The 15,697-nt window shown below is 43.6% G+C and overlaps 1 protein-coding gene across 3 annotated transcripts in view; it reads left to right on the forward strand.

Annotated features, from left to right (window-relative positions):
* Slc25a13 (solute carrier family 25 member 13) overlaps nucleotides 1-15,697 on the forward strand; it is a 178,567-nt gene that overhangs the window by 152,257 nt on the left and 10,613 nt on the right. For all 3 annotated transcript variants that reach the window (XM_085840826.1, XM_085840824.1, XM_085840825.1), the window contains one exon: nucleotides 14,191-14,329. In XM_085840826.1, coding sequence (XP_085696952.1) covers nucleotides 14,191-14,329 — 139 coding nt within the window. The remainder of the gene's footprint in view (nucleotides 1-14,190; nucleotides 14,330-15,697) is intronic.

Consider the following 15,697-nt stretch of genomic DNA (forward strand, 5'->3'; position numbering starts at 1 on the left):
AGGACATCCTGGAAGAAGAAAGCGCAGAGGCAGACTGCTGAATGCCGAGGCAGACTGGTGAATGCCGAGGCAGACAGACTGGTAAATGCAGAGGCAGACTGGAGAATGCCGAGGCAGACAGACTGGTGAATGCCGAGGCAGACAGACAGACTGGTGAATGCAGAGGCAGACAGACTGGTGAATGCAGAGGCAGACTGGAGAATGCCGAGGCAGACAGACTGGTGAATGCTGAGGCAGACAGACTGGAGAATGCCGAGGCAGACAGACTGGTGAATGCTCTTACTCTGAGAATTGACTCTGGGCCTGGCTCTGTTGTGGCCACTTAGAAGGTGGCAGTGAGAAGCTGAGATGCCTCACACAGTTTGGAAGCTAGAAGAGTCAAGTCTGCCTTCCAGAAACCAACACGTTAGATAGTGCTGAAGGCTTGGCCCTGCGCGTCTTACCTCAGGTGGCTCATTCTCAGGAAGGCGACCATTGCAGTGTGGTCACATCTCAATTACTGTCTGCTAGGAGCTCGTATGACCATCTGACACCTTCTTCGTGCCTGTGCCTATTTTTTCTACAGTGTCTGTGATAAGGGACTTATCTTGTTCACTGCTGCTTTGTAGCCTTTTCTGGCACATGAGTAGACACCAGATAAAGGATTGTTGGGCAAATAAGTGATAACTGGAAGCCAAATCTTTTTCCTGTTACAGACGAGGGCATCCATGCACAGAAAGCAAGCGAACTGCTGCATAGTGACCAAAGAACGCGCACAATACTGCAAAGTTGGGGCGGGAAACAGAGACGTCCCCAGCCCCGGGGAGGTGACAGAAGCATGTTACTATCTCATGCCTGTAGTCTCATGCGGCTCCCAGATCTCTGGATTGCAGTCTATATGAAGTCAAGAACAGCGTTGGGGGAGTGAAGAGCTGAGAGGGAGGCTGACCTCACTCCCAGCAAAAGGGCCAGGGGCTTCCTGAAGGAGGTGGTGTGGAAAGGCATCACACAGTTAGCTGAGTGGGAGGCTCGTTATAATAGCCCAGTAAGGTCTGAGGACAGGAACCATGGTTTCAGCTTGTAGATTATCATGATTGATAGTAAGGCAGGGAAGAAGAGAAGAACGTGGCTGTGGCATGGAGCAGGGACCATTAGAATAGAAGTTAAGGGTACATTTGAAGGAAGCGTCAGTCTTGCAAAGTCCTGAGAAGCACAAAAGGGAGAGAGGAAATGTGACAGGTGTATTAGTCAGGGTTCTCTAGAGTCACAGAACTTATGGGTAGTCTCTATATAGTAAAGGAATTTATTGATGACTTACAGTCTGAAGCCCAATTCCCAACAATGGTTCAGTAGTAGCTGTGAATGGAAGTCCAAGGATCTAGCAGTTACTCAGTCTCACACAGCAAGCAGGCGAAGGAGCAAGAGCTAGACTCCCTTCTTCCAGTGTCCTTATATTGTCTCCAGCAGAAGGTGTAGCCCAGATTAAAGGTGTGTTCCCACACATTTAATCCCAGATGACCTTGAACTCAGATTTAATCTTCTGGAATCCATAGCCACTATGCCTCAAGATCTCCATACCAAGATCCAGATCAGAAACTTCTATCTCCAAGCCTCCAGATAAAGGTCACTGGTGAGCCTTCCAATTATGGATTGAGGTTCATTCCAAATATAGTCAAGTTGACCACCAGGAATAGCCACTACAGGCAGTGACGGGATTTTCTGGAATTTCAGATTTGGAGAAGCTTCAAGAAAGCTTTAAAAGCTCTTTTGTCTGCTCTTCTCCCCGTCATTGAGGAACAGAGGTCCAGAAATGTAAGGAAACTTAACTAGGTGATGCAGGCAAGCAGGGCAAAGATAGACTTTCCTGATCCATCTCCAGTTTTCTTCCTCTTGTGAAGGTTCTAGAAGGCAGAGGGATGGCCACAGAAGATGCTGTGTAAGCATCTGCCAGCACGAAGCCACGGGAGTGTTGATATCTTTGCCTGCAGGAATCTAACATGGCACAGAGAGACCCAGTGAGGCAGGAGTTACAGGTGAGCGACAGAGCAGCTGAAGCTAAAAGATGGAGGCTGGAAATAACAGGGAGGAGTGAGAAGGGGGAGGGGGAATGTCAACACAGCAACAAAGGGAGCAAAAGGTGAGCTAAGGTCTGACGCTAAAGATGCAGGCCAATGGCTAGCATTAAGAAGCCAGTAGAAATAGAATCGTGGAAACAGAAGGCTCCATGAGGAAATACAAACATATAAACCACTCAAACCTAGGAGTTTGACTGTTGCTGCTGCTGCTGCTGCTGCTGCTGCTGTTATTTTATTGGGAGAAATTTCTATCTGTAGACAGAAGAAAAAGAGCCAGTGACGGTAGTCTTTGACACAGCTGAGGCTGGCAAGATCAGCTCCAGCTAGGATGTTCAGGATTCAGAGAGAGAGATTCAGAGCTGGGGCAGCATGTGTGTAGTTACAAGTTCATTCAAGCTACTGTTTATGGAGAGATTCTTCTCCCAGGCCCATGCTTATAGCTGTGTCTGCTTTGTATCAGTTAATCCTCACCACAGCCCATCAGGCAGACACTCCAAATTACAGCGGAGTAAAGGAAGACTTGATGGGTTTAGGTCAACTAAGTGGTGAGTATGGACTTCAAACTCAACCACATCCCTCTTTGAAATTTGATGTATCTTACAACATATATTGAGACAGGTAGGAAAGAACACATGCATGGTACCTTAGATTTTCATGGCAGTGGACATCCGTGTGCATATAAAGCACACACAAAGCTAGACATCTGTGTGCATATAACACACACACAAAGCTAGAGCTTAGCACATAGAGCAGGTGATGCACTACTTACTAGTCATAATTCTTACCTGGAGGGCGTCAGCTCAAAGATTATAAACGAATTCCTACCCTGCTCTTTCAATTTTTGGCCTAGCCCTGGGTAATCTTTGAGGTTCTCCATTAAACTCTTCTGTCTCCCCTTTCCCAACTACCAGTGTCACGTGGACTTTGGGCCTTTAGTTCCTTATTTGTTGTTATTTTTGAAGGATTGAGGGGCGGTTCCTATTTCCTAGGCTAGCTTCAAGCTCTGTATGTAGCCAGGGAGGATGACCTTGAACTCCTAACCCTGTGGCCCTCTCCTTAGCACCAGGATTACAGGTAGGCTTTACCATACCCAGCCTGCTTAGAACACTGGAAGAGCAAGTGAAGCGAAAGACGGGTTTTAGAAATAGGATTTTTAACAGAATAGTACCTGGTGGAATTGAGTGTTTAAATAAGCTGTAGGAGAGGGTGGTGCTTAAAAAACACAAATGGTTGTTTGATCATTGTCTTACTTACTGTTCTATTGCTGAGAAGGGACACCATGACCAAGTTGGGAACTTGCTAGAGGGTAGTCCATGATCATCATGGCAGGAAATAGACAGACATGGCAGTGGAAGAGAGAGAGAGACAGACAGACAGACAGACAGACACATACAAGACACACACACTTAATGTATATGAGTTTGCTGTTGCTGACACACCAGAAGAAGGCGTTGGATCCCATTACAGATGGTTGTGAGCCACCATGGTCGCTGGGACCAAGCATGTGAGTCTGTGGAGCCCTTCTTGTTCAAACCACAACTATCCTTCAGTTCACACAGATGATGTATCTGAAGGCAGTGGCCTTCAAAGGGATCGGTTAACTGAAGTCACACAGATGACATATCTGAAGGCAGTGGCCTTCAAAGGGATCGGTGTTGAGGCCTTGGAGGAATGTAAACATGGCATTGTGGTCCCATCAACTTCTTGAAAGTATTTTAATAGTCAACACAGAAAATTCAGAAAAAGGGCTTATGACAATAAGATGTTACCTTGTTCACGCCTAAGTGTCTGTGAATCTGCCTTTCCATAGGCAAGCACTTTTAGCAAGTCTATTATTTTGTTTTGTTGTTTTCAATTTTTGATCTGTTATCTTTACAAGGATCCTGAACTATCTAAACTGTGAGACTATAATAGATAGAAATATAAATACATAGAAAGGATGTAGATGGATGATAACCCTCTAGTCATATACTACTCCCAATATGTTTTTCCAGAAGTGATGGATCTGTTTCTCTTTTTACCAAGCCAGACTTTTCATTCTCTGTTTTCTAATTGTGGCTGAGAAATATAAACTAAGGGACAGTCTGCTCAATAAATGTTAATTAACCACTAGTTAGATAGATCTGTGGGAGCAGAGGCCTGTGTGGAGAATGATCCGTTGAAGGAACTTGTATAAACGTCTTTAGTAGGCCTGGGTTCTTCACTAAAAGCAGTTTGACTCTCAGGCTGAAAACTGTACTCTATCATGATTTAGTTGTGAAGCCAGTTGTTTCACAGCTGGCACTGTTAACAGAATATACCTTGGCTGTTGGCATTTTCTCGTCTGATAGAACAAAGTACTGAGCATTGATAATAGCAATTGGTGTCACCTTTTTGGAGGACCCCATACTGGACATTATACTAGGCACTTTATGTTATTACTAATTTACATGTAATGTCTTTATAAAGTTTATATTGACATAGAAAAAGTCCTCTGAGTGCAAGGCCTGTGTTCTGGCTCCTACACGGAACAACCATGATTTAGAATCCAGTCCGAATTCCAATAATTGTTTCTTTGGAAGCTACACTTCTTGCCTATCTGAGGTGAAGTCTTCTCTTCCCACCCACTTTACAATGGGTGAACATTCGGCAGACTCTGTATTCCATGTTAACACTTACCATGATTAGGGTTTCTATTGCTTCAATGAAACACCATTACCAAAAAGCAAGTTTAGAAGAAAAGGGTTTATTTGGTACACTTCCTTATTGCTGTTGTTCATTATTAAAGGAAGTCAGAGCAGAAACTCAAACAGTGCAGGAACCTGGAGGCAGGAGCTGATGCAGAGGCCTTGGAGGGATGCTGCTTACTGGCTCACTTGCTCAGCCTGCTTTCTTATAGAACCCAGGACCACCAGCCCAGGGATGGCACTACCCACAATGGGCTGGGTCCTCCCTCCTTGATTACTAATTGAGAAAATGCCTTACAGCTGGATTTAATTGAGGCATGTCCTCAACTGAGGCTCCTTCCTTTCTGGTGACTCTAGCTTGTGTCAAATGGACACACAAAACCAGCCAGTATGAAACTGGAAGGGATTTCGGGCATAGCTGGGATCATCCATAACTGCTGGTTTATTGAGAAATAACCTTCACTGAGTGTAATGAAGGGGTTAGAAGAAATGAGAAGCTAATCATGTGTGCTCTTTGGTGTTTTGAAGGAAACTTGGAAAGACATAGTCTAAAGATGGGGTTAGGGATTCCTCTAGGAAGGGCTCTCTATAGGGTCTCCAGCCATTGCCAGAGCATCCACATGTAAACAGCTAAAAAATGTTGAGGAGCATACTTTGGAAAGGCCTTTCATGAGTTAGTAAGGAAGGGAATACAAAGGTTGGCGAATTCAGTGGGCATTTATCAAACAGATATCTTAGTAATGCCTGAAGCACTGAGAACTAAAGGCTGGGCTTAGGGTTAGTGGTCACAGAACTTCGGAGGTGGCTAGTTTTGTGTCAATTTGACAAAAGCTGGAGTTATCACAGAGTAAGGAGCTTCAGTTGGGAAAGTGCCTCCACTAGATCCAGCTGTGGGGCATTTTCTCAATTAGTGATCAAGTGGGAAGGGGTGCTTTGGATGGTGCCATCTCTGGGCTGGTAGTCGTGGGTTCTATAAGAAAGCAAGCTAAGCAAGCCAGTAAAGAACATCCCTCCATGGCTTCTGCATCAGCTCCTGCATCCTGCCCTGCTTTAGTTCCAGTTCTGACTTCCTTGGTGATGAAGAGCAGTGTGGAAGTGTAAGCTGAATAAACCCTTTCCTCCCCAACTTGCTTCTTGGTCATGATGTTTGCGTAGGAATAAAAACCCTGACTAAGACAGGAGGCTATTTGTTCTCAGAGGTCACCAGTCTGTGCAAACCCAGACCGTTGGCACGTGCATCCTTTCTGCCCAAGCTCCACTTCTCTGATCTGGTTCCTGGTGGTAAACAATCTACCTCCACAAAACTCCAACCTCCAGAAGCTATACCCTTGATGGATGGCAAACTAGCTGCACCTTCCCACATCCGTTGCAAAGAGCATAGCCTGCTTGTGGGGAGAAGGAAAGCGGAGGAATCCCTCTTCTAACATTGCAAAGGTTTACGCTGGTCTGACTTGAGTTTACAGGCTGAATTTGTATTTCTCTGTTGCGGTGTGGGATGCCAGGCTGGGAGTGTTTCTATGAGACTGACACAATGTAACACTAGTCTTCCGAGAAGGAGCCCACTTTCAACCCTAAGCTCAAAGGGTTTTTTCAGATGCTGTTCCAGGGTGAATAAAAGAGTCATGATCTTGAGTCACACAAGGCAGTAAGAGAACATGAATAGGAAGCATTCTAAATGAAAATGTGAAGATCCTAAAACTGTCAGAAATATAAACTAGAGATTTAAAAAACAAGCAAATTTATGATCATTAGAACTGTGCATTCAGCGGGTGGCCCTGAAAAATTTGAACACAGTTAAGTAAAGAATTAGAGAACTGGAAGGTAGGACTTATTCAGAAAGCAGAGAGCTCGAGACTGAGAATTTTGAGATGACTTACTATGTATGAAAGATAGTTGGAAGGAAAGGCAGACCCGATGGCTGAAGATTCCCAGGACTACTGAAGTATAACAAATTGCAGGAGCAGAATGAGGCAAAATATTCAGTCTCTATGCAGCTCATTCAAACTGTGGAGTTGTCTCAGGGCTGCAGAGAGGCTCCACCTCGGTGCCAGAGACGATGACAGATCCCAATTCAAAGGGCAGTCCTTCACATGGCGTCCTCATGTATGGGGGGGGGGGGGGGGCGGGGGGGGCTTTCAGACTAGAATGCCATACTTTGTAAAAGTATATTTTAGAAACAAGGGTAATACATTTTTAAAAAAAATAATAAGAAAGATTGACAAAACTCAAGAGGTCTGTCAAGTTAGTCATTAAGAGAGAGATTAAGCCAGGCAGGGTGATGCTTGCAGGAGGCAGAGGTACACAGGTCTCTGAGTTTGAGGCTAGCCTGGTCAACATAGTTACAGACTAAACAGAACTACATGATGAGACCTAGTCAGAATAGCAAAACAAACAACAAAGAAGGAAATTCTGTCACTACAGCTCTGCGACAGTGTCCTTTCCTAGAATGCATGAGCCACAGACTCAAGCCCCAGTTCTACTTAGAAAGAGAGAAAAGGAGGAAATTTACAATACGCGTAAGGAAGAAGAAAAAATGAAACTAGGTAATCATGCAGCAGGGATGAAATAGAAACACTGGGGACTGTTTGACAGCATTGTCTTTATATTTACATTAATATATAATATATATAAATATATAATACTGATGACATGAGACGAAAGCTCCATACTAAAATATTTGTGTCTGTCACAGGGCTTCCTTCCATCTGAGAGACAGCCCTATTGGTGACAGAGCAGCTTACAGTCACACAGGAACTGAACCACCCGTGGTGTTTCCACCAAGAGACTCCGGGCTGCTGAGATATTTTTTATCATTCCGATGATAAAATATGTATATGTACATATCTCTGTGTGTAACTATATTATTATTATTAACTGTAATTAATAGTCATAATGATAAAATGAGGACTGCTTTTAATTTAAGTAGTCAGAAGAATGTGTGTTGCAGAGAAGGAAGATAAATTTACCAACTGTATTATGGTAAACAGAGGAAACAGACAAAGAATATGCTTGCTAGACATGGATGTAACTAGGAGGAGGGGGAGGGGGAGGAGGAGGAGGAAGGACTGAGAACAGTTAAGAAAAGCACCTTCCCACAGGTTGCTGCCCTGTTGATGGCATGAGACTAAAGCTCCACAATAAAAAAATTTGTGTCTGTCACAGGGCTTCCATCTATCTGAGTGACAGCCCTATTGGTAACAGAGCAACTTACAGTCTCACACAAGAACTGAACCACCTGCGGTGTTTCCACCAAGAGGCTGCTGAGATTTTTTTTTTTTTATCATTCCAATGAAATTAAGAAGAATGGCACCAAAAGTCCCCTAAGGAGAGCCAGATGGGAGGCCCTTATTTTATATTCAAATTGAAGTCATTGGCTGTTCTCTGACTTCTTCAGTTGGTGGCTGGTTTGTTGGTTTTAACAGCAGTACCATCTTCATAGCAGCTCTTGATACTGGGGAGAATTTGTAGCAAAATCCTGCTCAAGTTCCATGGTGTTACTATTATGTGGTCATATACAAAAGTTGGAGTTTTCTTTTGCATCTCATCTCAGTTATTTACCTGTAAGCAGTTTGTGTTTTACTTGAAGTATATTACATAACTCTCTACCCCGTTATTAATGACACTGGGTACTGAGTCTAGCACAGAAACACCTCCTCCCCACCCCCACTGCCTGGCTGTGCATGGAAGGGTTAACTTTCTGAGGGGAAGCCAAGAGAAATGCTAAGGGATCAAGACATGACACGCTGCCCATTGTTTGCAGCTCCAGATCAAAATATACAATTATGCATGCCAAATAAATTCTAAACCTGTAAGGTTGGAAGAGGGGGTGGCTCTGACGACAGGTGCCAGGAGCATTAAATAACCTCCACAGACAAGGTGCACCACTGTTGTCTTGAATGCTGTGGGGGTCCCCCAGTCTGGCATTTTCCCCTATGCTAGACAATGTGCATTCACTGCTGGAGTCTCTGTTAAGCCCCAGTCCCCCAGACCTGCTGGCTCCTGGTGCCCGACTGACACAGAGGTGCCTTTGTGAATGTAATTACCTTTCCCTGTGTTAGAAATAGTCTGTTTAGAGCTGTGTTTGCAGGTACTGCGGGAGTAAGCAGGAATTAGCATGCAAAAAGACCTGCCCTGTCTCTGACTTCTTTATCAGCACCATTCCTTAGAACTGGCTTTCCTGCCTAAAGTTAGGTTGATGGGGCTGCTGGAGTACAACTGGAGGAAGAGCTTTTAAAGAAGGTGTATGTGTGTGTGTGTGTGTGTGTGTGTGTGTGTGTGTGTGTGTGTGTCAGAGACAGGTGGAGGGCAGTCTTGTGTTTTGTTTCATGAGAGTCTCATGCCCAACAAAACTGCTGGAGTAAACTTGAATGGATAATTCCAGCAACTTAAGAATTGATTAAAGCTCCTTTGGGCTTTAAACTGTTTCCACGTCAAGAACTCTGGAGGAAAAAAAACAATGATTCTTTTGTTATAAGGATACTATGGCCAGCATCCTCAAGCTACTAATGATCCCTACCAGATCCCTACCAGTTTTAAACTGTAAACCTGAAGTGAGCCTTTTTTTTTTTTTTTTTTTTTTTGGTTTTTCAAGACAGGGTTTCTCTGTGGAGCCCTGGCTGTCCTGGAACTCACTTTGTAGATCAGGCTGGAAGATGCTTGTCTTATCTGCAAGTAGCCATGGTGATAGAAGGCATTGGAATAGTCCAGAATTGGAGGACCATCAGCTCAAAATCATTTGCATATTAAGTTGCCTGGAAATGCTTTTTATTGCTTACATCTGTTCCTCAACGAGCCTTTCATTAAAATAATAATAATAATTTCCCTTCTTTGGAGATAGAGGTTAATTTTGTGATTAGGTTAGAGAGTTGTATTTTGTGTTTAGTAATTTTCCATATGTGATTTTACTGTGTACCCAGAAAATTCAAGGCCAATCAGAAGATACAGGAAATTTCACCTAGATGACTAGTGAAAGAAAGAAGCCAGAGACTGGGCGTCTTCATACAGAAGCAGGAAGGACGGTTGAAATGGCATACTCTATGTGATTTGTTCATTTTCAGTAGCCGAAGCTGTAATTTGCACATTGCTGCCGCAGGCTGCAGAGCAGCACAGCTTGTCTCTCTGTTGCAGGGTCGCCTGTTGAGGAGGACTTGATCACTTAGGAAAGACTTTATACTGGGCAGGTAGAACTCAAACCAAGCAGCTTCCTCTTTGGAGATTGGGCGGGGAAAATGTGTGTTGGCCACAGAATGAAGAGGTTATCAGGCGGATCTGGTAGAGAAGAATTTTCTTCATCCTTGGAACCTCCTAAAAACCCTTTCAGCATCCAGCTTCCCTTCCCATTGTGTGGGAGCAACAGGTCAGGGATTGCCTGAGGCAGCCCTGCAAATTGGCACCTGCCTTTGTGACTCAGACCTAGAAGGAAGGAGTGGTCAAGAAAAGGAGGCCAGGGAAATTGAATAGGTTTTGAAGTTACCTCTGCAGGAAGATTAGATTCTGATGCCTTGGCTAAGGTCACTTCTGACTCAAACCAAATGATTTGCTGAAAGGAGTCTCTTGAACAGGGCCAGGTTTAGGGAACAATAGAGGTAGGTACCAGAGGAAAGGTGAAGAAACACAATCCTTCTGTCTACATTTGTCCCTCTCTTTTTTGTGACAGTGAGTATGTCACAGGACGGGGACAGGCGTTACTCACACCTTCCTGCAGCCCACTCCCTCCTCTACCCATGGTGTCAGAGTATACCGTAGCTCAGCACTTGCCCTGCGCTAATGGAGTAGAGGCTCTTCCTGGAGTAGAGGCTCTTCCGTGGAGTGTTCTCCCGATCTGAGTAGGCAGAGAAGTGCTATTAGGCTTCCCTTGCTAGCACAGCCATCCTGCCTAGGGAGGTTTTCTCCCTGGCCTGTTCCATGTCTCTTACATTCTCATATCATTGGCAGCCTAAGACCTCTAACTAAGCCTGACATTTGTTTGGGTTTATATAAATTGTTTGACCACATCTCCTGTTTCTTGAAAGAATATAGCCTACTCCTACTGGGTGCTCATAGTGTACAAATACTACTCCTACTGTGTGCCTTAGTGTTACCAGTGCAACCCTGCTTTTCTGTTTTGTTTCTTTTTAAGTTGATTTCTTACAGGGCCACTTGCCTTCGGTCTTTATTCATCCCTTCAGTCTCCTTACTTCTTCTCACAGAGATGTACAATTGACTGTCAAGAAAGGAGGGAGATAGTATGATTTGGGAGATAAGGATGCTCCTTGTTATGCAATGTGCCCTTGTGCTTCCCGTGTTCCAGGGATGTTTTCAGTTCAAGTTCCTTACCTTCTTATGCTTGGCCGTACATCACGGTGAATCTACAGAGCCTGAAACAGACTCATCTTGCCATTTTTTTAGCTTTAGCGTCTGATACAAAATGACTGTTTTCTGCTACAGTTTGCCAGGCTCAAACAAGTAATGCATCTTTGTTTCAAAAACTGAAATTACAGTTTTGCTATTGAGAATATTTTTCAAAGAAGCAAGTTAGTGCCCTTCTAGAAAACTAACTTATTCCAAAGTCTCTTGTGGAACTTTCTAGTTGTGCTCCCTCCTACTGACATCACCAAAGCAAAAATCACTGGCATCAAGAACATGCCTGCCACCCCCAGATTTTGTTAAGGTGTTGTATAAATTAAATCAGGTAGCCTTCCCTGAACTCTGATTTCTTCCAATCTGAAGCAGGCAACCCGAACACGGAAAGGGACAGGTACGTAAGTATGAAAACTCAGAACGGTATGGAGAAGATCGAGATAGGGTGGAGCCATATGGAATCTATGCTCCCTAAAAGACGCTCAATAGAGATGGTGGTGTTTGGGGGTTAGATGAATGAAAAGATGGTATTTAAAAGGTCCGCCTCCCCCGCAGAGCGATCATCAGAGAAGGTGAGGAGCGACAGGGACTGGGACACTGTGGCGGCTCAGATGAGTGGAGCATTGATGGCTGTAACTGACTTTAGGTTTATCAGTGAGAGGCACCTGGAGGGGCAAAGCTTTGAAAGGGGTGAGAATACGGGAACCTATCTGCAGGATATCCCAAACCTAGGAAAGCGTGCTGAAGGAGCAAGTAAACACAGTTATAGACAACACAACTAAAGGCCGAAGAGGGCACAACAACATTCCTGATCAAAAGAAGCCACAGCCATGCACTGTGGGTTTAGGGAGGAAAGGAATGAGCCAGAGGACAGACGTTCAGCATGGCCTCAGCTCTGGAGTTGCGCTTATCTTTCTATTGACAGTGCTTGAAAACATTTCCCACGCTTGCTGTGGTGATCTCTAAAGTGGCAACAATGAACCCCAGATTAAATCTGTAGGTTTTTAAACACACAGAATAATTATAGCCGGATTTCTTTAGAGAGAAATTTAGTTTCCTTGGGAGAAACTATTAGTAGCAAGAAATAAGAACAGGACAGAGATCTGCCTATGAAATATAACATTGGAGAGCTTTACGGCTAGAGGTAGAGTAAAAAGAAAACTTTGTAGAAAGAAACATCAATTAAGCAATCGTCATGGTTTATTTTGGGAGTAGCGTGAGGTGATTTTTGAGGGAGGCATATTTAATCAGTCTCTATTGGAATTGCTTATTTGGTGTGCATGGACAGCACGCATGCGTGGACAGGTAACTAGAACTCGCAGGAAAGCCCAAGACAAGAATCAAACTGGAGGAGAAAAGGAGAAATTAAAAGGGGGTGACGAATTTCCTCGGATTATTTAATAAAGAATAAGTCGTAACAGAAGCACTGGGTGCTCCACGTAGATCAATAGATACTCACGCTGCACTCTATCGCAGACCTCCCCAGAGCAGAGAGAGCTGGGGCACAAATCTCAGCGTCTAGAGGTTTAGGCGGCTCTGCAGATACCTCTAAGACGGCGTTGGAACACGACCTCCATATGCAGCTGGTAGATAAATGTCCCGGGCATCAGGATTCACAGGTGTGAAATGAGGACTTAACAAAGTTCTTATTTTTTATTTGACATCTAACAGTGTGGAGAGTCACAACCTACTTGCACGAGCTGACTAGCAAGACAGTTCCTGAGCAGTGGGGATGGGGGTGCAGCCCCCTTTTTCTAGTACCTTCATGCAGAACGAGCACACAAAGTCTCCATGGGTCAATCAAAAGAGGACTATCCACAGCCAGTCAGACCTGGACAGCATCCAGATTCCAAGCTTTTGTTCTGGTTGGAAGGTTGAGCTAAACTCGGATTAAATTTAATAGGATTAGGTATAAAGTTCCACTTGTATTACTTGTGTAAGACAACTAATTAAATTGCAGTAGGCCTGGGCTAATAACAGTTTCTGTGAAAAAAAAGACTGCAGGCTTTATATACACCCCAAGATCTCAGTTGGAGTCAGGAGTGAAATGTATTTGGTAGGAAAAGTCAGTCACGGTGACTGACAGAGGAGTGGCAGAGAGAGCTGTGACCGACTGGAGGCAGCATCAGACAGAAGCCCTCGATACTTCACAACTAGACCTGCATACGTGTCAGTGGATGCTGCTAGATCTGTTGAGTCTAGATGGACTCGTTATTTCCTTTGGGGAATCTTTATAATTGGTGGATATTTGGAGCATTAGAAATCAATGAAAGAAACAGTATTAAATTATTCATTTCCTTACTTCTCAGCCCGCCTAAGAAGCAGTGTATGTGTTGTAGCTTGTACCGTAGCACCATTATTTTCCCTTGGTATCATCAGTGCTTGGAGATCTCAGGATGGCATGATTTTGGCATCAGAAATTATTTAGGGAAAACTTCATTTCTGGAGTTAATTGTTCAACATTGAGCTCTTAAATGTGTCAGAATTACGGTAAATATTTTAGGGTAGGCATTCATCAATATTTCATAAACCCTAAACAAGGAAAAGAATCCAAGAACTCTCTAAAAAGATATATTTTTATGTACATGTAATTTTTTTTTTTTTCTGGGAAAGACTCCAGAACTTTCATCAGATTCTCAAATAATACAAAACTTGGACCTCTTCCGTAGCACCTTCACTGCTTGTCTCTCTCCTGTATAAACAGAGAGACACCTTGACTGTGGCCTCCTGCCTTGCTTTGAGACCCCGCACCCCAACAGATCTTCCTTGAAATGCCGGTGACTTCCACCCATTGAGACTTGAAAAGAGTCACAGACAGGGTTCCAAAATTGTTTGAATTGACAGCTCAGCTTTAGAGTAACCAGGAACTCCCTTTTCCCATGTCTTCACACCCTATGACAAAGCTAGTTGTGTTTGGAAGAACAAGTCTGCATCTTGTTGCTTTGAGAACTTGTTGCTTTGAGGTTACATTTTACTGTCCCCACTCCCCCTCCCCCCACCCCCTCAGTGTGTGAGTACAAATTTGGTCTTCTCCAGGAATATTTTGTTCTGAGGTAAGTTCCAGAGAAGCCTGACCTTCTCCATGGGATGTGTGTTTCATGTGGTTTTTCTTCTCCTTGCAAACCCCACAGGGCGCCAAAGCATGCTTTCTGAGGGACATTCCTTTCTCAGCCATCTACTTCCCGTGCTATGCCCATGTGAAGGCTTCCTTTGCAAATGAAGATGGGCAGGTCAGCCCTGGAAGCCTGCTCTTAGCTGGTGCTATTGCTGGTAAGTCTTATCCATGCAGCAGAGCTCCCCCCTCCAAGCCCCCAGGATCTAGCCTTACTCCACCCAAGTTACACAAATAGGTTTTTTTTTTTTTTCTGACAGTTTTCCACTGAGTATACCTGACTTTCTTTGACTAGCTTCTAGAAGGCAGATAAGAGAATAATTTGTGCTTTGCCACATTAGATTATTAGAAGAACTTTAGCTTTTAGAAAGTGTTTGCTAGTGATTCGTTCATTTTTATTTATTTCTTTGTTTCTTTAGTTTCTGTGATACTGTTAGATTCTAATTCAAATTCCGTATTATTTCCTAATTTTACTTAGTAATAGAAAAATAAAAATGGTTTGACCTAAACTTTTTAAAACCTTAAAGGCTCACGCCTTAAAGGTTATCTAAACAAATGATTTCATGTAAGCTTGTCCAGAATTTAAGTAAACGTTATTACTGTATAGTTAGAAGAAGCACAATAAAACTAGACATAAGTAGGGTGATTAGATTTATTTCTTGAAGTGGCTGTCAAGTCAGGGGCTACATGTATTTTAGTGAATCATAGAAGTGGCTATCTTCTGTCTTTAGTGCTGTGCTGGAATAATTATGAATATTATACAGAAAAATAGGGACTTAAAAATAGATACTGATTATCAGCACAGTCAGGGGCTCAGTGCTTGGCTTTTGGGAAACTCCTTGTCCTGAGAATCTAAGGGATGAATCTGGCTATATTAGCTCTTTAAGTGGTAGCAAGCTTATTATGGGTCAACAAACCCTAGGGCCGTCCTGAGCTTCAGATTGGAGGTTAGAACTGGAAAACAAGATTGGAGGTGAGCCTCAGCTTTGAATCGCTACTTCATGCCTCCATGTTCTGCAGGAACCCCAGTAGCAGGAAGTTGTACCATTTCTCCTTTATCCTTAACATTTTCTTCCTCAAAGGCACAGATGCTGGTCTGTGAGCCGGGGCTGTTATGTCCTGGGTGGTTGAGGATTTTAGTTGCTGAATAAAAAGATCCAAACACCAACACTAAGGAAGCAAGATCTGGAATACAGAATCCGTATTTCATTTCCAATGTGGCCACTTGTTTGCTGTGTCCCGAGTTGCCATTTACATATGTAAACATGAGGAAGAATGGAAAGAAGGTATTATATAATTTATTTCAGACCAGTCAATTGAAGTAAGATTAGGGCCTCGGGAAAAGTAAGGGCCACTTATTGATGTGTGACCTTTGACAGTTGTTACTTCACCAGACTTGATTTCCTCAGCTTTGAGTGGAAATAATACTATAAAGTCCAGGATTTGTCACAAGGAGGGGAGCATCATGGAAGCTCTTATCATAGTGTCAATCATGAGTCATGTATTCAGGAAATATGTAGACTGAA

Source organism: Mus caroli, unplaced genomic scaffold, assembly GCF_978045245.1.
Source record: "Mus caroli unplaced genomic scaffold, Mus_caroli_1 scaffold_7, whole genome shotgun sequence".
Taxonomy (NCBI): Eukaryota; Metazoa; Chordata; class Mammalia; order Rodentia; family Muridae; genus Mus; species Mus caroli.